The following is a 22,201-nucleotide window of genomic DNA, read 5'->3' as shown; positions in this document are numbered from 1 at the left end:
GAAATCGAAAGAGTTCAGTAATGATTAATCACCTACCAACCACAACCATCCTAAAGATCTCAATGCCATTGCCATTGCTATTGCTATTGCTATCCTCCAAATGTTATTCCGCACAAAGAAACTAACGTTATAACTAAACTAGACCTCTCAAATCAGCTCTTCATATCTCCTAATTCTTTCCTCTTTCCTCTTTCCTCTTTCTTCTCTTCCCTCTCGCCTACAACCCATCCCCCATCCCCTCCCCTTTATCCCCCAACCCTCAAACCCTCATCCTCATCCTCATCCTCAACATACACACACACACACAAATCCACACCGTAAGATATTCCCCCGAGATATCACTTTAAGACATCCCCCTTCAAAACAAATCTAACATCTTGAATATATCATATATACCTATGATAAAGCTTGTGACCCAACTAGCCCCGTTACCCAAATACTTGTCACAATTCTCCTTCTCCCTCTCCTTCTTCATTCCCAAAAATCACATCCAATTCAAATTCAAATTCAAATCAAAACCCACCATATACTCGAGTACACTCACATTCACATTCACATCACCCACCCCCTCTCTATACACCCGACTACTCTTCTACTCTACTCTACCCAGCAAACCACTCCATCTCATCCCATCCCATCCCATCCCATCGCACAAAGCTTCCCCTCCCAAGTCTCAAGTCCAACCCAGTATCTCAATAACTCCAAACTATATTCCCATCAATCTAAGCATCATCAAATTCACAAATTCATCATTTCAAAGCAATTCAAAAATCAAAAAAGGATTTTCATATCTAAAAGGGGCAGAACTCTCTCGAATCTTGGATGTTGGACTGTAGGTCGGTATTATTGGACACATTCATCGTTCTGATTTTTTCTCTCCTAGGTGTGCTTCCTCATAGGATTATGTCTCGCTCTCTATGTCTCGCTCGCTCTGCCATACGGTATCCTTCTATCAAGCTTTGCTTCATGCCTTTCAATAATTCGTTTTCCTGCACAATAGATGTAAACCTCAATGATTCAACAGACATCCTAAATATCATCTCCACTTCATATTCCCATCAGACTTCTCCCATTACCACAAGTAACCCTTCAGCATTCATCTCTCCCTTCCTCAACCAACCGTTTCCCATTTCCCCTATTCCTATTCCATATCCGCATCCTCATCCTCCTCACCACTCGCAAATTGGTTGATTTGATTTCTCCGTCCATGAGCCGCAACTCTCTGCCATGGATATTTCAACTTGTCGGTTTCATCATCACTAAATCCCATTTCATCTGCATCACTATCATCCTCGTCAAATTCCTCGAGATCTGAAGCGTTACCGGTACGATATGCATAGGCATTTCTATTGTACTCGTCGTCTGAGTCGACTTCCGCATCAGGATAATCGGCTGTGTAGTGATTCTCATCTTTGAGGGCGTGTTAGCATGATTGTTTTGGAAACATCAAGGAATCATAAGGAGAACGAACCATTCTCATCTTCTTCCGCCTCATCTTCTACTTCTTCATCTGTATCCCAATCTTGATAAAACTCGTCAATATCTGATTGAGCATCAAGCACAAGAATACCAAAATTGATCTTATTATCTTCATTGTCGATATCTTCAGCAGGAACACGAATATATGTCTCAATGATATACTCTGAATCGGTATCCACATCCCCATCAGTCTCAACTCCAGACATTTGATCCTCGTCAACTTCCATGGTATTTTCCTCTGGATGACGTTCCTTGTAGCGCAAAGCTGGTACTTTGGGCTTGAATCTAGTAGATGTTGATTTGCGATAAGAGGATTGTACTGGTACAGATGGTTTAGGTTCTGCTGCCTTGGATTCTGCAATACTACGACCAATTTCTTGTAGTGTATAAGCTTGCATCTGTGCTGCCAAATCATCTGTATCAAGACCCCAAGGGTTGACCAAAGCAGAGGGTGGTTTTGGTTGAGGTGCAGGGATTTCCTTTGCATCCTTCTCACCCTTCGTATCTTTTGGAGGTGCTACTTGCACTCTCGATCCTCGGCCTGGCTTTTTCTGTGGTTTTTCCTCTTGGTCTTGTTTCTGGGTAGCAACATTCTCCGATTTTATCGCAGCGTTGGCCACAGATGTCCACTTCTCCTCTTGGGTCTTTTGTCGCACGCGACGCTCAATAAACACTGTAGCATTGCGCTTTCGTACCCCAGTACTTGGACCTGGAGAAATGGAAGGTGTTGCACTTCTCGAAAGATGGAATCGTCTCTGCTGCACTGCTTTCTTCGTACTTCCACGACTCAGAGGGGACCCACTACTTGAAGGTTGTATGCTGTCTGAAGCATGATTCACTTCGTCATCTTGTTTTGTAGGAATATTGGCAGTCGGAGGTTGGGTCTTGACTTCTTGGTCCTCTTTATTGACTTCATTTATTGATTGAACAGTTCCTTCACTTTTCCCTTGTTTTTTGACAGTCAAAGACCGGGAGCTTGTAGAACGATGTAAAGGTTTAATGCGTCGTCCTGGTGGAGCTGATTGAGGAGTAGAGGGGGTAGTATCGACTTGTGGAGTTTGCTGTCTAGAGTAAACAAAATCGGTGGTCCGACGTTGTCGTTTTGTGACGGCATCATCAACACCTATAAGGATTTGAGTTAGTAATTATTAGCGGCGCAGAAAGTTTCTGTGTAGCGTACGAAGAAAATCTTGAGGTAAATCTGTGGCTTTCCTCTTGATATGAATAATTGATGGTGGCAGAGACATGATTGAATCAAATTGGGGAGACCACGACCTGGAATCAAGGGATGGTCGAGAAAGGTTCTGCGGAAGATCAAACAAGACTGCACAGCGATTATATCTCACTGTAGATACCGAGATACTGGTATCGAATTTCCGTGTATAATACGGTTGAGATTTGATTTGTTTGTAAATTGTGGAATGGTTGAGGTTCATACGGTAGTAGGGTCGAAATCCTCGAAGTCCTCAGTAGTGAATTAAGATTGTCGAGGTACAGCCTCCGTGTGATGGGGGAAAAGCGGCACACCAAAGCATTCAAATAAAATCATATATCGAAACATGTATTTATTTCGATATTTTACCATGATATTAATTTGCATTGAAGCACCTTTCATAATATATTGATAGGCTGCTAATGTAAAGATTCAAGATTCAATTCCGAATAATGTACGATTGATTTGACATTGAATATTGAAAAGAGAGTGTTTTTTGGGTGTTCCCTTCTTTTTCCTTCTTGCTGGAGGTGGTTCAGCCTCGAAGAAAAATCATTGTTGGCCTCGCATGATAAGGCTGAGATATCACATGTCTACCTCACTCCCGTTGGTTGTAGTAAACGAACCAATGATCAATCACACCGTCAGCTTTTGCACAGCTCCATCCTTGCTGATAAAAGCTTCCCCACTCTCGATGTCACGCTAATGGAGGCTAGGCCTATCATACGAAGTACTCCAGATCTTCTCTTGCGGAAGGAAATGTCCACACCAATCCTTTATCCTTCCACACTTCACTTCACTTCACTTCACTTCATTCACGAGTCACCACCTACTCACGAGTCACCACCCACTCACGTGTCACCACCCACCCACTCACGTGTCACCACCCACTCACGCATCTTTCCCGTCACCCCCGTGCACATGTATATCTTGACTCCTCGGAAAGCTAAGGAACGGTTGAAATCATATAATGTACTTCTCAACCCATCAGATTCACCTCCCATGTCCCCATCCTCAATGAAAAATTCTCTCGGCGGAGAAGCCCAACAATCATCCGTGGCGTGAGCTATGATGTGGCTGCCAACAATGTCGCACAGATAGAAGGTGGATATCAAGCATCTCATTCGTCCAGAAGTGCATATATCAAGGATGATTTCTTATGTGACGCAGGTCTTTCCCCTCCCCAAATGCTGGTGTACCCAAAGAAAGAAGAGTTTGGCATTTATCTGGAAGGGCTAGGACGAGTACGGAGTAAGCTTGCATTGCATCGAAAAAGTGGTGTTGCTTTGCCAATCCAATAAATCTTGATATCATGAACCCCTTCCAAACGAACAACTGATCTGCTCTGCTCGAATGTTCTTTGCACTTCATCTCTCATCTCGATCTCTTCAATCCTCTTCGTAAAAGAGAAACATCACTACGACCCCATTTGATATCTGGTTCATCCTATCAGTTTTTGGACCCGATAAGCCTTGTCGTTATCAGCCTTATCTGAACGACAGTAACCCTCCGAATACTCTCTTTTTCGACGTTGATTTTTGATATACATCACTCAATTCATGCATCGTTGTGAAGTATAAACTCACGTCCAAAGCTTTTTCCGTTGCAAGGCATTCTTTGGTGAATAATCTTGTAGAGGAAAAGTTGTATACTATCAGAGCCAATTAATTATCTCTAAACAGGTACGGATTAATCTTCTTTCCTTCGCCCTTCCCCTCTTTTGTTTCCTTTCCTTTCCTTTCCTTTTTCTACATATCACTTCACATGTCGTCACGGTTCCTCCTTCTCTCGGCGAATTCTTTTGCATTTTGGTAGCATTCACGCTGCCGTACAAATCTCTGCTTGTTTCGAGAACCTCCACAAAAACCCTCCTCCGTCGTTGTCATCCCATTTACCTACGCTTCTCATTCTTCCAGACAGTCTCTCCGCTGTCTATGACCGACACTTCCTATATTCCATGAAGCAGTGATATCTTTCCTTTCTTGATCTCAAATATACGTCAAACACCGGTAATGACAGCTCGCAGAATACTAGGTCAATATGGCAGACGCGAAGACATCAGTTGTCATTACATATTCCAAACCAGGAACTGCCCCACCAATATATCTCGCCGGCTCCTTTCCTGAATCAGGATGGCAGCCTCGGGAGATGGAATACAAAAATGTTTCAACTGATCATTACGTATTCTCGAAAGCTGTCGAAGTAGAAGAGGGGAAAGAATATCAATACAAATTCAGAATTGGTGATGGGGATTGGTGGATGTCGGATGAAGATGCTCCAATTGGTATGTGGATTACCCTCATCTTTTTCTCTACCTCATTACTCCAAAACTTCTACGACTTTGTTCATTACAAAATTTGGTTGCCACATATGAAGCGAAATTTCAATTCATTAATCCACTTTTCAATGCATGATAAATAATTTTAAATTTTCGGATATTTAAATAACACTCATTTCTACAGTTGTCGATGACATTGGAAATCGAAACAATCTTCTTTCAGTTCCGATCAAAGCATCTTCCGACGAAGACAATTCAACCCCTCGCACAATGCCCGAAACTGACATCAAAGCGTCAACGATGGATACCATAATTGAGCCAACTCAACACACTGAGTCTGAAGACAAAGTTTCTGATAACCCAAATCTCGAGGCAGTCACGTCAGTCAAGGATTCTCCATTGGATCATGGTGTCGAAACCGAATCAGAGAAGCCCAAAGAGACGCACGAATCATCACTACCTGTTGCCGAAGCTGGCCATGCAGTTGAGTCTGAAAAGGAAACTCCAGAACTCGATTCGTCCAGCGTGCCGGCCGAAGAGCTCGAAGTTTCAACTACCGGATTCGATGAACCAAAAAATCTGGAATCACACCCTCAACCAGTAACCGAGGAGATAAAGACAGCAACCGCAGACCTCCCTGATACGTCAAGTGTACCAGTAGATGAGCTTGAAGTTATAGACACTGAAATTGAAGAACCATTGAATTCGGAGTCACATGCTCAACCAGAGACTGCCAAGGAGTTGGAGACAACAACTACAGAAACTCCTGACTTGCATCCAGCCTCAACCGCCCAAGAGGCTAATGAGACTCTCAAGGATTCTTCCGCTAGTGAAACAAAAGTGGTAGAGTCTAACGAAATCACAAGTCAAGATGATGAGGTACTACATGCCGAGACTGGTACAAAGCAGGACGAAGTCACAGAACAACAAGAAGAGGCTGCCCATTCCACAATCGAAGAACCAAAGTCCAGCGAGAGTGAGACACAAGAAGAGGCTACGCTCACTCATGTCAAAGAGCCAGCATCCATCCAAGAACCTATTACTAGCGAGGACGTGGATGATACCAAGGAAGAACCAGAAGTTGCCCACATCGAAGAATCGACATTGGAGCCAGAACAACATGCTAGCAAGAGTGAACCAAAAGAAGAAACTGATTCGGTGGTTGGTGACGCTGATCTTGAGGAGAAACTGACGGAAGGGACCGACACAAGTAAACCACATTCTGAGATCCTCATTTCGAGTCCCGTCATTGCAGATGAAACCACTGAGGAGGTAGCTGAGGAGCCTAAAGAGGAAAAACTAGAGAGCTCTGAGATTAATGCTTCCAATGCTGTACCTCCCGAGGAAAGTGTGGAGAGTGTTTCAGAAGATTCTGGCTCTACGGAACAAGCTGCTGCACAGGAAACTGACACTGCACCTAAAGAAGAACAGCCAGTGTCTGAACCAATTGTAGATGAGAAACCGATTGAAATCGAAACGACCACCTCTAGCGATGAAAATGCGGTCCAGGACGACGTCAAATCCAAAGCAACTGAGGTGGAAGAAACCCCTGCTGTTGAAACACCAGTCGATGAGACGATTGAAGCACAAACGCCAGTTGATGAGATTGACTCTAACAGCAAAGAAAGCCCTGCCCAGGAATTAGTTCAACAAGGTAAAGTCGACGAACCTGCTGCTAGTACGGAAAGTGTTACAGAAGACGATGGCCATTCAAGCATCCCCATCGAAGCTGCATCGGCACCAATTGTAAGTGTTGAGAAGGTTGATTCCGAGCCACGTCATGGCGATGATTTCGGAAGTAACGCAACATATGCGCAAAAGGATGCACATACTTTACATGCCCAGGATGCTTTACCTGATCATATCACCATCAGAGAGCAAGCTACCACTCTGGACTTAGCTAATGTTGCTGCTGAGGTTGCAGACTCTGCTGAATTGCTTGATGAAACACCACCAACACCTCCTATGTCAGATACGGAGGCTGGAAAGACTGGGTATAGAAGACTGTCATATACACCAATTCCTGAGGTTGCAACAACTGCTGCCGAGGTTGCCGATACGGCAGCTCATATTGATGACGATTCTAAGGTAGGCTTCCCACCATGCTCTTATTCACGTATGCAGATTATTGACCTCTTTCGCAGCCAACTTCAATTGAATTACCAACCCCTCAGCGGGACTTCGTCTCACATGGCGTTGACAATCTAGAACGGGATTTGGACACGGAAACGCCATCTGAGGAACGGGCACCACTTTTCGCTCATGAGTGCAATGGTCCCCCTACCGCTGAAGAGCGTTTAGAATACGAGAGTGCGCAGGCTCGAATGACAGCTTCAGAGCCAATGTTTCGAGAATTTGATCCGAATGATCCTGGTCTCGAGCCATTTCCCAACAATTTTAATCAGATATTGGAGCATGTCAGAAGACTTGAAAACCATTTGAGCGAAGACCCAGCAGATGTTGAAAGAACCCCGCTCTCCCCTGTTACCACGAATGGCAATCATCATGCAACTGCCGGTTTAACAACACCATCACCCCAATCGCTTGCACATGAGAGCTCCCCGTCATTACTTCCAATTGTAGAAGAGAATGCTGAAGGTGAATCGGATTCCAAATTGACTGCTCTACCACCTAGTATGGAGAAGTCTCAAGCTGATGGGAATGGTACGGATGAAGCGAATGAAGACGCCGGCGAACAAGAGATTGAAACAAATGACACCGAGACTTCAAAGACGGATGTAGCAGAATTGTCTGAACCTGCAGCTATCGAAACTTCCAAAAGCTCATCGCCTCAATTACCAGCCATAAATTTCACCGAGGGTCCAAGTAAACTCCGACCGGTTCTTCCAGATTTGCCTCCAACTCCTTTCGTGGAAAATAAATCTCTCAACCTTGCTGAAGGCTCTGCAACCAGCTCTCCCGCCCCAGTTCAGGATAGCCCAAGCATCACCGTCCAGCCAGCAACTCCAGCTGCGAGTGTGAATGCGAATATCGATCAATCTGCCACTGAGGAGGATGCTGCTAAGACCACATCATTCGCTGATGGGGCTAATGACTCGCAATTAAGAGCTCGTAAACAACCATCATCTAGTGCACCCGACAGATCGATTACCCCGTCTTCGATGCGTTCTGCTGGAAATGACGCCAAATCCCGCAACTTTCTCCGAGCATTTTTCCAGGTCGTCTTTGTAGATTGGATTGGAGGACTGATTAGGAAGTTATGTGGTGGCGGACGTCACACGTAAGGATTTCTTCCTTTGGACTTGATCTTTCCTTATTTTCTCACATGATACCCTCGAGTCTTTTATTATAACTTTGGACTCGCATCAAGCTGATCGGTACCCTTAACATGAAAATTAGGCTTATAGCCGTTCCTGCACTCCTCATCGTCGTTACTGCACCCATCCTGTACTTATCTGGCCTGGCCAATTTTGGTTTTGGTCTTAGCTCCTGAACACAATTGCTTGCTTGCTTGCAACGGAACGGATTATGTTTATTTCGCGAATTGCTCTATTTTGATCGAAGGGGGGAGGAGGGGAGGAGGTAATACAAGGGTGGGATGGATGATGAATGATGAATGACAAGGGATTCGACGACGCAGTCAATCATTGATTCATTGGTTCATTCATTTATTGATGGTTGGTGAAGGGAGTTGTCTTTTTCAAGGAGGTTATTAACAAGATTACATTGCATTGCATTGTATAGTATCCTACGGTTCTTGATGCTTTCGTACGTGAGGTATTTGAGTAGTCTAGAACCCCCAATGAAAATGAAAATGAATTATGAATTATGAGATATTTTCTACTTTAAGTTTGTGATTGTGATTTGATTTTGATGCCAAGAAGTGAAAAGTGATTTACTCCTAGGGGGGGGAGGGGGTGTGTGTACAGATAGGTATATAGGTACATGCCTGTGTATTAATAATGATTGAAGTTTGTTTGTTGCGGCATCTCAGGGCATCCTACTTTGATACGTAGCTAAATTAATCTTAGAAAAGTGGAACACACACCGGAGGGAACGTTAGGGAAGAGAATTATGGATATCCAAGTGGACGTTTGGAGGTTTGGGTGGGTCGAAGGTGGTAGGAGGGTGGGTATCATGCATGGGACGATTCATTTGCGAATTTGTATCGTTGGTTGGTTGGTTGGTTGGTTACTGTTTATTGTCGATTGTAGGCTGTAGATTGTGGATTGTCGATTGTCGATTGTGGGCTGTGGGTGGATGAGTATGAGTATGAGTATGAGTAGGTAGTAGGGAACTCGTGCGAGGACTGGAGAATACTTAAGGATGGATGGATGGATGGATGGATGGATGGATGAAGGAAAGAAAGAATGCAATACTATGTTCCACTGAGGCACGGCCCTTGGTATTGTATGTAGTTTTTGGCGGTGGGGGGATGGATTGGGTATAGCGGATAGCGTACAGCGTATAGCGTATAGCGTGTTGGAGGGATGGATTGGGTATGGTGTTGGGGATAATGTATTGGATATGCGAATTTTTTGGAGGGATGGCTGGTGGGTGGTGGGTGGGTGGATGGATGGATGGAGGTGTGTATGTGTGTGTGTGTGTGGGGAGGTGGTACGGTGAATGGGTGTGAGAGGGAGAGGGGAGGGAAAAGGGGGAGATAGAGGAGGATAGTGGAGGGAATTGGGGAGGGATTGAAGAGGAGATGTAGTGAGGGATGGATTGGATGGGAAGTATGCATGCATTGTAGTCACGTGGGTTTGAGTTGAGTTGTGTTGTCATGTGCTGAGAACTGGTGGCTGGGGTTAATTTGGGATGGGATGTTGAAGGGTTGGTAGCTAGATGATTGGGGATTGGAAGTGAGAAACGAGAACGAGAAGATAAGAGACGAGATGAGAGATAAGAGATGAGAGTATCTATATATAAGTATTACGGATAGATATCACGGCGGAGGAAACGCGAAAGTACAAAAGTGCGAAAGTATGATTGATATACGGAATGAAGTAGAAGTGCGAGTGCGAGATGCGAGTGCGAGTAAGAGGAGGGGGAGGGGATTGAGATAGGTACCTAGATAGGTTACTCTCTTGATTGTGATTTGTTTCTTCGTTTTTCGTCGTTTCTTCGTGTCCTCGTAAGATCATTCGCTCGTTTGTTCCATTGAATAGAGGAGAGGAGAGGAGAGAAGAAAGAGTTGGGGGCCTGTATGTACACCCACCGTATGTATACATCGTACACTTCGTCCCTACAATTCCCTACCTAATGTATTCGGTACCAATGGCATTGAATCATGTGTGCTGTGCCTCCTTCCACTTCCACTGTCGTAACTGTGCATTGAATTGACATCAAAATCCAAAATTACTCAATACAGTAACCACTGCGTTGATCTTCTCACAAACCCTCATTGGTCCAGAAGGGAAAGAAGAAGAAATGTGATGGAATGATTGGATATCAATTACCGAGGTATGCGTTGGGTGAGGGAAAGATGGACGGTTTTGTTTGGCTGGAATTTGTGATAATTTATGATAATTTATGATAATTCATGGTAATTCATGATCATTCACAACAACTTATGGTAATTACGGTAATTCCCCCTTTTGTCGGGGCGTCGGGCCTTGTATCACGTATGGGCCGCGTCAATTGTGAGAGGCTAAAGACGCTAGTCAAGACACTAGAGAGCGTAGATTCTGGGGGCTATGCAGATGCAGTAAAGTCAATGTTACAAGGGTTTTGGGGGGAGGAAAGGAGAAAGACTAGAAGAGAGGACCCTGATTGAAGTGAAGGTGAAGAGTGAAAGTGAAGTGAAGTTTAATAATAATTATAATAATAACAATAATAAGTTTGATGAGTTGATGAGTTGATTCGAATTTTAATTTCAATTACAGTCTCAATCTCAATCTCACACACACACATACACACACACCCACACACACACACTCTCTCTCTCATCCATCCTCATCCTCATCCTCAAACAAACAAAAATAATAATTTCACCACTGGTTATACCGCTTCACTACTGCCTATTATATTCTGTTTATGAATTTTTAATTGTGAATACATACTCTTCCCGTTGATTCACTTTTGCATTATTATTTACTACTTTCTTTTTCCATTCCATTCAATCCTTTCAACCTTTCCTCTTCCACTTCTACCAAGACTTTTCGTCATCACATGGCAGTCATTCCGCTCTTTATCACATCGCCATAAATATACTTGTTTGGAGTTGGCCTTGGAGTCGGAGTGCGACGACAAAGGAGAAGAAAAAGAAAAGAAAGTCAATCACACCAAGAACAAAGCCATACCACGAATAAGATTGCGGATTTCAATAATACCGAAAGCTTGTCAGATGAAGGACAACTTATATCAGAACTCAGCAAAATAATCTCATCATGGGAATCAAAAATCAACTCTACAAGATGTCGCGATCATCATCCCCTCAATACGCTCCTCTCCCTCGCAATTCCCTCGATGCCAACGACTTTACCGATGAATATAAAGATACATCTGTCTCCTCGCGGCGTATAGCATCGAAACTCCTACGAGCCTTGAGAAGAATCTGCAAACCCACGTATATTTTTCTCTTCTTCATCCTGTTTCTATGCTGGCAGGTTACCTTCAACGCCAGTTACACCAACCCTCCCACATTCTCGATACCTAGCGATGAAAGGGTATTCATCGCAGCGAATATTGTGGATGCGAAACTTATAGATGGGCCTTGGGGTGATAATTTGGTGGCGCTGGTGAATGCGATTGGACAGGAGAGGGTTTACGTGAGTGTATATGGAGGACCGAAAGATTCCTTGGAGAGATTGAGCGCGAGATTGCATGGTGTGCAGAGAAAAATTGTGGCAGAGTCAGATGATGTTATTGATCTTTCCACTTTACATCGCATTACTTTGCCTAGTGGAGTGACGAGAGTGAAGAGAATTGAATACTTGGCTGATGTGAGGAATAAGGCTTTGGATCCCATGACATCTGGAGAGGTGAAGGAGAAGTATGAGAGAGTGCTTTTCTTGAACGATGTAATCTTTGAGGTGGAGGGTGCGATGAGGTTATTGTGGGGGACCAATGTCAATGAAGAGGGAAAGGCGGAGTACAAGGCAGTTTGTGGTGCGGATTTTATTACGAGCTGGAAGTACTACGATACATATGCTACGAGGGATACCGAGGGATACAGCATCGGTGTGCCGATCTTTCCGTGGTTTGGAGGAAGAGGAGAAAGCACCAGTCGAAATGATGTTTTGGCTGGAAAGGATGCGGTCAGAGTTAAGAGCTGTTGGGGTGGTATTGTAGCTTTCGATGGGAGATTTTTTCAAAAGGAAGTTGCAAAGTCGACCACTTCGAAGTCGAAAGAAAGAGAACCCAACGACTCGGATCATATCTACGAACGTTCCACCTCGGTCGCAGAACTTCCCCTCAAATTTCGATCCGAACCAGAATCTTTCTGGGATTCTTCCGAATGTTGCCTGATTCACGCCGATATCCTCGCAACACCCGATTTCCCAGATTATACTACAAATACCAATGAAGATTGGGGTGAAGGAATTTTTATGAATCCTTTCGTGAGAGTGACATATGATGCGAAATCATTCAACTATATTAAGTATGCGAAGAGATTTGAAAGATTGTTTACACCATGGCAAGCGATCATCAACCATTTTGCGCATCTTCCGCGATTCAATGATAGGAGAATGGAAAATGAAGGAGACATTGTGGAGGATAGATTATGGATTCCCAATTCGTTTACACCAGAGCAGGAGCAAGCCATGATTGATTTGCAAAAGAATTTTGGTGGAAAATATGGAAATGCTTCCAGTTCTACGGACAAGAAGAAACAAGAAAAGAGAGATGTAGGCGCTGAGGATTCGACCTGGCAAGGGTTTAATTCTATTCAAGCATCATCTTCATCATCATATTTTTCCGCAATAGTTGGAGGTCTTAAATCTCGTGCAGAGACTTCTCCACCATCGAGAATCATGCATGCGAAACGACAGATAACACCAAGTGATGGTGCGTTAGCAAAGCCAAAAGGTTACTGGGAGAGAGAGGGGCATTATGTGGATTATGAGAGGGTAGCCCGAAAAGGAGGATACTGCGGAGTAAGACAATTGACGATTTTGAAAGAGGGAGTTATTGGAATTGGAGAAAAGGGGTGGGTAAATCTCCGAGGAGAGGTGCCGCCTAGGGAAGCTAATGCGACGAGGGTATAAGTCATTACCATCTGTTCCTTTGGGTGGATGGAAGAAAGAAGGAGGAGGAGGAGGAATTCCGATTGATTGATTGATGAGTTGAAGATAAACCATTTTGTTGTTTTTTGGCGAATAAACCGCACGTGATATGGATTGGGATATAAAATAGATCGATTGGCTTTAAACACCTCTGACAAATAGCTGGTCGGGGAATGATGGGAGTAGGGCGTTGAAGCGTTTTTCTTTTTTGTCTTTTTTGGTGGATAAATGGATGGATATGGATATGGATATATCTGTTACCTACCTACCTATCCATGGATATATATATATGGGATAGGGGTTTCTTGTGGATAAGATATTCTATCTTGATTTTTTAGGGATAAGATAGGATGAGATGGATAGGGAAATTATACTCTTTTAATATTCTGTGTTGTGTTGTGTTGTGTTATTTAGGGGTGTGAGGTAATGTGAGGTAATGTGATGTGAATGTGAATGTGCATGTGAATGTGCATGTGAATGTGCATGTGAATGGAGAGGGGAGAGGTTGAAAAGAGATTGAGATTGATGTTAAGTGAGACTTGATGTGGTGGTTTTGGGAAAGAAAGATTGAGGATGTGGGTGTGGAGAGAGAGTTGGATTGGATTGGATTGGGTTGGATTAGTGAGGGAGGGAGAGGGAAGGAGAGTGGGAAAGGAAAGAAGAGGGGCAAATGAAGGAGGTGGTATGGCATGGGATGGGATGAGATGGGATTCTGGGAATAGATATGGTTATGGTTATGTAGGTGGATGGTTATTATATTAATATGATGTTTGATATTTGGAGAGGATAGAGAATAGAGGATAAAGGGTAGAGGGTAGAGGGTAGAGGATAATAAATTATGTGATAGTGGAGTGTCATATTTGGTATGTTTCAAGAGAAAAAGAGGGAGAGGGGTAAATGCTTGGAGTTGAAATATTAGGTTGATGGGTTGATAGGTGAGTGAGTAGATGGGAAGTAGATGGATAAGCGAGGGAAGGATTTGGGGGGTGAGTTCGTGGGTGGATGGGTGAGTGAGTAGGTGGGTGGGTAGATGAGATGTATTGTATGTGGTTTTATGGCTTTGGCATGGAGGATGGAGGGTAGAGAATGAGATATGAGGATTGGGCTGTAGAAAGTTGAGAGATGGGTAGGTGATAGGTAGTTGGGAGTTGGGAATTGATTTGGGAGTTGAATTTGGGAAGGGAAAGTGAAGGTTTGAAAATAGGAGGGGGATGGGAAGAGGTGAGAGGTGAGAGGAGAGGTAGGTAGATATAATTATTGTGGACTATGTGATCGATTATTTATCTTTCTGTTTCATTATTGCTGTTGGTATCACCTCGGTGGTGACTACAATATCTTCATTATAGATCTAATTGATTGATTCGTATTGTGCGTCTCTTCAGGTTCAAAGCCACGAGAGCTAGTTGCAATACGCTTGTGCGCTAGCGTGCGCTCACGTATACATCTCCGCCCGAAGCGTGATCATTTCTTTCTTTCTTTTTTCTATTCTACCCGTTGTAAGATGTGAGTGATGAGTACTGATATTTTCAGAGGGGGAGAATACGATAATGCGAAGGAGAGACTTGGGATCGTAGAGCGGAATGGAAATATCGGGTTTCCTTGTGGCAGCCAGAAGAAATGAGGTAATCGAACATTGGATGGCTAGGTAGGTAGGTAGGTGGGTAGATAAATTAAGCCCGTGAGATTCAAATACAAGTCGAGAGAGGGATGCGTTTTGAAGGTTGAATGTATTGGATCATGTCAGATTACACACCGCAGTTCTACGGAGTATTTGGTAATTATTCAAATGAACTTACCTTGAATGGAAGATATTATTTTACCACCTCCCATTGTGTTTTTGATCACTTTTAAGGTCCCACTATCATCATGAGGTATGAAGTTCGTTCAAATATCAACATCAACGTGAACAGGGGCCGACATGGATATCACGTGCCCTCAAAGCACGTCAAGCCATCGCATCGTCACGTCAACATTCGCAAGCCAAACAATCTACGCGAAAGAACCCCACACCCGGGAAGTTGGAGGGGAAATGGATAGAAAATGGATCTGGGTTTTGAATGTTTGGCCGGGGTGAGAGATAAGTGAGAGATGCACGAATCAGTGGTGTGGATTTGGGGTGTGCGTACGAATCTTTCTTGAGATGGATGGGATGGGATGGGGGGGTTTTTGGTGCGAGGGAAAAGACTTGAGAGAGGTGGAACGAGCGGTATGGGTTGATCGTGGATCTGTATAGACATTTTCATGTGTATATCATGCAAGTGCATGCATGCTTGTTGCATTTTAGAGGAGAGGAAAAATGGGGAGATGGTCGGGGGGTTCTTTTTTTTTTGATGGTTGTATATATAGTTGAGTAGTGTACGGATATTGGATGGTTTTCTGATTTGGTTGTTCTTTTTCTCAGTGGTTTGAGACGTGGTGTGATCTATGTGAAATTGTGTTTTGTGTTTTGTGTATTTTGGAGAGTAATTGGAAGCAAGCAAGCAAGCAAGCAAGCAAGCAAGCAAGAAGAATTGAACAATATGGGTGCTCAAGAGACATACGATGGGCCATTCAAAGCAACGGGTGATGAAGAAGTTGCAGCTATAAGTGTTGAAGAGAATATACAGCCCGATTGGACAGAGGAGGAAGAACGATTGGCTAAGAGAAAGTGAGTGATATCCTTCCTCCATGAATATCGAGCGTTGTGTTCTGTCTGTACTTCCTGAGGACTAACAATGGTTTCAGAATCGATTTCATTCTTCTACCGATTCTTGGACTTGCATTTTTTGCTCTGCAGTTAGATAGAGGGAATATTGCAAATGCGTTGACAAGTACCATCACGACAGATTTGGGAGTGACGACGAATCAGATTAATGCGGGATCGAGTATTTTATCCGCGGGAATCGTGGTGTTGGAGCTTCCTAGTAATATTTTACTGCAAAAGGTATATTGATTTTTCTGGGAGGGATCTACTCACTCCAATTCTTTGAAAACATATAACTAAGATATCATTAGATTGGACCACAGAAATGGCTCGCAGGTCAAATCTTGGCTTGGGGATTAGTAGCCACTTTCCAAAACTTCATCACGAATTACTCGGGATATATCGTCACTCGTCTCTTGCTGGGACTGTGTGAAGCGGGATTTATTCCGGGGGCTCTCTATACTATGTCTCTTTGGTACAAGAAATCCGAATCGAGTTTAAGGATATCGATATTCTTTTTAGGGAATCTGTTGGCTTCGGCGACGACTTCTCTCATTGGGGCGGGCATTTTGTCAATGTCGGGGAGATATGGTATTGCGGGGTGGAGGTGGTTATTTATCAGTAAGTTTTTGTCTTTTGCGTCTTATTTCCAGCTTGCGATGCGGTAGATTGACTTGCTGTTGCATCATAGTCGAAGGATTGATAACCATCGGAATCGGTTGCATTTTCATTCTCTTCCTCCCTCCTAGCGTCTCAAATGGCTCTCCGCTTATCAGCGCCGGTAAATGGAGTTACTTTACTCCCCGCGAACAATACATTCTCGTGCGGCGAATTCTCCTCGATGATCCTGCCAAAACCACAGGACAGCTCCAGATCTCCGGAAAAGAAGTCCTGAAAACGATCAGGAAACCGAGAATATTGGTTCATAACCTCATTACGTTAACATCTACAATATCTGTTAGTGCAGTACAAGGTTATGGTCCTTCGATTATCAAGAGTCTCGGCTTCAAAACTGTGCGAGCAAATGCTATGGCTTCGGTTGGTAATTTTATTGCAGCTTTTGTGGTAGTGATTCTTGGATTCGTTGCGTTAGTATTCCCTTTCCAGTTACACAAAATCTCAAACTCACCGTCTCAATTCCAGAGATAAAACAGGACGTCGTGGCCCTGCAGTCGTTTTCGGCGCGACTTGGTGCGTGATCGCCTACGCATGTCTACGCATTTCCATTGGAGAAAGTAAATGGCATCGCTATGCTGCAGTTGTGTTTTCCATGGCTACGAACTCCAATGTCCAGTTAGTTATTCCTGCATTCATTATCCATTGGCTCAGCTTTGACTCAGCATAACTGATCCTCTTCTAGCATCCTCAACGTCTCCTGGCTCTCCATCAACTGCAAATCTCCTCAAGAACGTAGCATAGCCATGGCAATGATCATCATGGCCGCTAATTTAGCGGCGATTGCAGGATCGCAAGTCTTCCGCACAGCAGATGCCCCGTTGTACACGCATGCGTTTACGGCTATGTATATACTTGCCGCGGCGACGTTTGTCATTGTGGTGGGTTTGATGGTGTGGTATATTTTTGCGAATAGGAGGTTAGGGAAGAAACCGGTGGTGGTACAAGGAGGGTTGAAGATGGAGGGGGAAAGTGGGGAGGAAGGAAGTTTGGAGGTGGTGAAGAGATGGTGGTGGACTTGGTGAGTTGAATAGATGGAATGAAGGTGGAGAGATGGGGTGATTATTCTTGAATTAATGTATTTGCGGTGGTGAGGATGCTATTGGATTTAATGAATGAATGAATGATATTAGTCAATAACTTGCTGTCTTATGGTAACTCATAAGTCCTTTGAGAAACTCTGTTTAGTGACTAGTGATTCGCAGTCTACACAACCTCCTTTCTTGCAAGAATCAGGCAGATCAGAAGAAGAAGGGAAAAAAGGAAAGACTTAATTCAAAGAAGATGAGGACAAGAGGGAAGAGGTATATTGGAAAATGATATAAAATGGAAGATTGCATACTATACTAAGAGCTCGTAACTTGTGGTAACGCTGGAGTTGAAATATACATGTTGTATTTGATGTACGGAAAAGTGACAGCGAAAAGCTTCATTCTTGATACTCCTACAGTGCTACTCGTACCTAGATAATATCAAGTCTTCAAAGGACTATTTACTTCTTGTCCAAGAAGCCGATGTTGTAGATACAGACAAGATCTCATATCAATTTTACCCCACCTCGGGATCGACATCTATCTACACAAGACAAGCCACAACGACATTAAAAGACATACAAAAACAGATACTTCACATCTTTCTCACTCTCAAGTATAAAAGCAATGCCCCCCTCTTTCCAAAACAAAACTATCCTCATCACCGGCGCCGGAAGCGGCATCGGTCGAGCCACAGCCATTAAATTAGCTTCTCTAGGAGCCTCTCTCTATCTATCCGACATAAACCTCGACTCCGTCTCCAAAACCCGAGAACTATGTCCGCATGTAGAATCAACCTCCAAACAGGATTTCCACATCCACACTCTAGATGTCAGTGATTCCCAAGCATGCAATACATATATCCTCGATCTCGTCTGCGAACACAATACTATCGATCACGTGTTTAATTGCGCGGGGATTAATCCGACCGCGATACCCATCGAGGATATCACGGATGAGTATTGGGATCGTCTTATGAATGTTAATCTGAAAGGTACATTTAACATTACCCGTGCTGCTGCGCCGCATCTCACCTCGGGATCTTCATTCGTGAATGTATCGTCGGTTTGCGGTATGGTTCCCGTATCGCAGTTTTCGGTCTACTGCGCAACGAAGTACGCGGTGGTGGGATTTTCGAAATGTATGGCGTTGGAGTTGGGGGCGAGGGGGATTAGAACGAATGTCGTGGCGCCGGGGTATATAGATACCCCGACGAATGTGTCGGTACTAGGGGAGAAGAGGAGGTGAGGAAGATGGAGGGGGCGGTGGCGAGTGGGAGGTTTGGGTTGCCGGAGGAGGTGGCGGATGTGGTAGCTTTTTTGATGAGTGAGGAGGCGAGGTATGTTAATGGGAGTGTGGTGGAGGTTAATGGGGGGATGGCTCATTGAGGGGACAGGGTGGTTTTGAAGAGAAGTGTGTAGGCCTTGCTTGGGATGGTGAATATGTGATTGAATTGTGATGTGTGATCATTAGCTTCTAGGGAGCTCTAGAGAAGATATTGAGAATAGGAACTATCTCCAGAGGATGTTGCTAGGAATCAGTGCTAGAGATGAAATTATACCCATCCCTTGGTTGAAGACTCACCAAGGGGATTAGAGGGGAAATCAAAAGCTTCTAATCACATCATGTGGGATGGTCAAGCAATCTTGATCTTTGAAAGGCTGTAAATGCCTACCATCAGATGGCTTTCCCGGCTGTCTATGGATTCCCGTCAAGCATGAGATTACAATCTAATGAATCGCGAGAACATGATACATAATGTTATTATTTTGGAAATCGAAATGTAGATAAACAGCTCCTAGAATCGGACGAGACTATATGATATTCATTATATCCTTATTTTATCGTAGATTCGGATCTGACAACATGTGGTTATTTATGCTTAGCAATATAAAATGCTTTAGTTAGTTAGCGGGAAGATCGCTGGAAACACCAGATGGTATGTGGTGTTGGAGTCCTGGATTTTAGAAGTTTGGCTAACCAAAGACAAAGAATTTTGGACGAAAAGGGTTCATTAGTAAATCAGATTTAGAAGATAGAAATGTAATATCTAGTCTACTGGCGAGATATTGCTAGACGTTTAAGTTTTTGTAGACTGAATGTTATATAGGACTTAGAACTATTCGGCTTAGATGAAAGGTTAATTTATATGCTCGACGTTCCCGTCTTACTCCACATCCCATACCATGTGGACCGTTTTCTTTGAGATATGTATCCACCCATGCGCCATACCAGCCAATCAGCATTCCCTTTTCGTTCCACCAAGCAGAATTTTTATCTGATACAAAATATAATAATATATTAACAAACAAAGTAGAATCTGCATCAAACAAAGCAAACATCTTAGTTTCTGACCTTGATATCAAGCTTCTGTGGTCCAATGGTTAGGATTCCACCCTTCCAAGGTGGAGGTTCGTGTTCGATTCACGGCAGTTGCACATCTTCTTTTGCTTCTTTTTTCTACTTCTAGGTACTGATTCGTTTGGTTGTTGGGAGATTCTTTTGTTTTTGATCTCGTTACTCATTTAGGGGGCTTAATTTTCGTTTGATACGGAGTGTTTCTCTGATTATTTGGACGCTTTTCTCCTCCTTTGCTTATTGCGTGGTATTGGTGTTCATAACGTGCAAGTAAGTAATGGTATTACGATGGTGAAATGAATGATTTTTAGAGCACGAAGTGCCTTATTTTACAATTTCTTCGATCAGGGTTTTTACTATTCTCATATCTTCAAAGGTTCTCCAGTCTGTTGCTGGTCAGATGTGTACGAGATAGTGGGATAGGAATCTAGATCGAGACCACAAGAATGTTGTGATGACTAATCTCATTCTTGCAACCCCGCGCTATGAACACCATCAATTATTTGAGCCTGATTAAATGGTTTCCTTGCGGAATTTTAATCCATTGTATGATTTCTATACCTCTGTGTATGAGCCTTCGATGAAAATGTAACATGAGCATATTTTGAGAGCTTGCTGAACATGTGCGAATAGGAAAATAATCAATCTCCTCGCACTTCCGTCTAACCCCTTCATCGATGAATACGCGAACGAGCGATGGTAATGCTAATGCCATTTGACATTGCTTTGCTATGAAATCTGGGAACACTTGTCAAGTATAAACACGAATGGATTACTTTAGAAATAGACAGAAACACTATCGATTAATGAGGAATATGGGTACGTAGAGATGCGGCGAAAGTTCTCCAGGTCTGTTCACGGTGTCTGGATTGACAAGTCGCAATTTCGTTCCTCTGAGACTACCAGGAGATAGCTTCCTCAAGTTTCAATAGTGGTTGATTTTTTTTGAGCTGGGAAGCTACACTGCTTTATTTCAATGTCTGAAGTCGGTTTGGACAATCAAGTGGGTTGATTGGTTTCCTCAATTTCGAGATTAAGTTTGACACGATGGACAGCTTCATGCTAGACTTTAGTGATTGCTTTTGCAGTTGAGAAACACGGAAGATCACTCGAGCTTAGAGACCTCATCGTGTCACTAGTCAATGCATGGACTTAGAGATATCAATAGAATGGATTGTTATAGTCCGTATTGCAATTCTTTTGTACTTGATACTGGGTAAACTTTCAGAGTGTTCCCCTTTTTCTTGAATAGATGGTCCAAATGCGCCCTTTACTTCTTGCTCCAAGCCAGCAAACAACCTGAACCTTCTTTATAGAGCATGGAGCATGGGATCGCTACCGCCATTCATGTCAGTTTACCATACGTTGTCTACTGTTCAGTATTTAAAAGAAGATCTCCATACTTTCTCCCATTATACTTATACCTATAGCCCCGAGCTCAACTTCCTTAGTATCAATGTCCGAAAATGTGTCAACCCTTGTCTCCACATGGACTCCTACTCGATATCCTCTGGTCCTCAATGCTTATTTTCTGTCGTCATATTTGTGGACCTGAATGTCGTAATCGGCCATGGCCATTGCTAGGCGCGCTGCGAGGTCGGTCGTGATTGCCGCAGTGCCTACATATGGAGCGTCTGTATTTGTTGCCACAGTTTCAGCGGCTTTACCAATAATTTTGTATAGCACGAATTCTTCGACAATCGTTTCTCCGGTTTTCACGCAATCGGCTGGATGTATGGAAATACACTACACCGATATCTTTGACGGTGTCATTGGTAAGAGAATCCAATCTTTGGTGGCTGAGAACATTTTTATTACGAGACCTGGCCGTCTTCCTTTTGTGATTAGCATCGAAATGGGTGGTTCTGAATAGAATGACGAAAGTGAATCCAGTAATGAATTGATGGACGAAAACAGGGGAAACTGAGATTTCGTGAATCATCTCAACTGCGGAGATTGGGTTGGCTATGGATGATGTTGGCAGCTGTAATCTCCTAAATTTTATGGCCCTATCCTCGGGCGCCGTATGGTATTCTGCACGACATGGAGGAGTTTGAAATTAGATTTCTACCCGCCGTCGTTCCAGCTGAATCAGAGTATTCTTGGGAATTGTTGGATCTCGTGCAAAAAATAAAGGCTGCAGAATCGAAAGATTGACGAGCAATTTCTTTTCGGATGGTAAAAGGAATTGAGGTTATTCTTCAGCGAGAGCGATTAATGCAACTCCGGTACCCTCCCCAGTAGGTCGAGTGAAGATTTCGAAAACCACCAATCCAAACCTCACTTTTTGTTCCT

General features: G+C 43.5%; 6 protein-coding genes across 6 annotated transcripts; 4 read left to right on the top strand and 2 right to left on the bottom strand.

Annotated features, from left to right (window-relative positions):
* Positions 1–1,141: 1,141 nt before the first annotated feature.
* On the bottom strand, positions 1,142–2,726 carry Bfra_007962 (uncharacterized protein; the record flags this gene model as incomplete). The annotated part of the gene is made up of 3 exons (XM_037338329.1): positions 1,142–1,410; positions 1,472–2,602; positions 2,660–2,726. 3 exons carry the CDS (start codon positions 2,724–2,726, stop codon positions 1,142–1,144), a joined length of 1,467 nt encoding a protein of 488 aa, XP_037190392.1.
* Positions 2,727–4,732: 2,006 nt separating this feature from the next.
* On the top strand, positions 4,733–8,424 carry Bfra_007961 (putative pt repeat family protein; the record flags this gene model as incomplete). Its single annotated transcript, XM_037338328.1, has 4 exons — positions 4,733–4,976; positions 5,155–7,058; positions 7,115–8,211; positions 8,331–8,424. 4 exons carry the CDS (start codon positions 4,733–4,735, stop codon positions 8,422–8,424), a joined length of 3,339 nt encoding a protein of 1,112 aa, XP_037190391.1.
* Positions 8,425–11,320: 2,896 nt separating this feature from the next.
* Bfra_007960 (putative glycosyltransferase family 69 protein) lies at positions 11,321–13,141 on the top strand (the record flags this gene model as incomplete). Its single annotated transcript, XM_037338327.1, has 1 exon — positions 11,321–13,141. The coding sequence occupies one exon, from the start codon at positions 11,321–11,323 to the stop codon at positions 13,139–13,141; it is 1,821 nt and encodes a 606-aa protein (XP_037190390.1).
* Positions 13,142–15,678: 2,537 nt separating this feature from the next.
* On the top strand, positions 15,679–17,542 carry Bfra_007959 (putative alternative sulfate transporter protein; the record flags this gene model as incomplete). Its single annotated transcript, XM_037338326.1, has 6 exons — positions 15,679–15,806; positions 15,884–16,082; positions 16,154–16,463; positions 16,534–16,930; positions 16,986–17,135; positions 17,203–17,542. 6 exons carry the CDS (start codon positions 15,679–15,681, stop codon positions 17,540–17,542), a joined length of 1,524 nt encoding a protein of 507 aa, XP_037190389.1.
* Positions 17,543–18,175: 633 nt separating this feature from the next.
* Bfra_007958 (putative short-chain dehydrogenase reductase sdr protein) lies at positions 18,176–18,796 on the top strand (the record flags this gene model as incomplete). The annotated part of the gene is made up of 1 exon (XM_037338325.1): positions 18,176–18,796. One exon carries the CDS (start codon positions 18,176–18,178, stop codon positions 18,794–18,796), a length of 621 nt encoding a protein of 206 aa, XP_037190388.1.
* Positions 18,797–21,430: 2,634 nt separating this feature from the next.
* Positions 21,431–22,104, bottom strand: Bfra_007957 (uncharacterized protein; the record flags this gene model as incomplete). Its single annotated transcript, XM_037338324.1, is given in 3 exon segments — positions 21,431–21,652; positions 21,672–21,940; positions 21,978–22,104. Coding segments are annotated over 3 exon segments (618 nt in total), but the record flags the coding sequence as incomplete, so codon positions are not given.
* Between the last annotated feature and the right edge of the window lie 97 nt (positions 22,105–22,201).

The sequence above is a fragment of the Botrytis fragariae genome, assembly GCF_013461495.1.
Source record: "Botrytis fragariae strain BVB16 chromosome Unknown tig00000112, whole genome shotgun sequence".
In the NCBI taxonomy this organism is placed as follows: Eukaryota; Fungi; Ascomycota; class Leotiomycetes; order Helotiales; family Sclerotiniaceae; genus Botrytis; species Botrytis fragariae.
The sequence above is the reverse complement of the archived record's forward strand: the minus strand, read 5'-3'. Positions and strand labels throughout refer to the sequence as shown.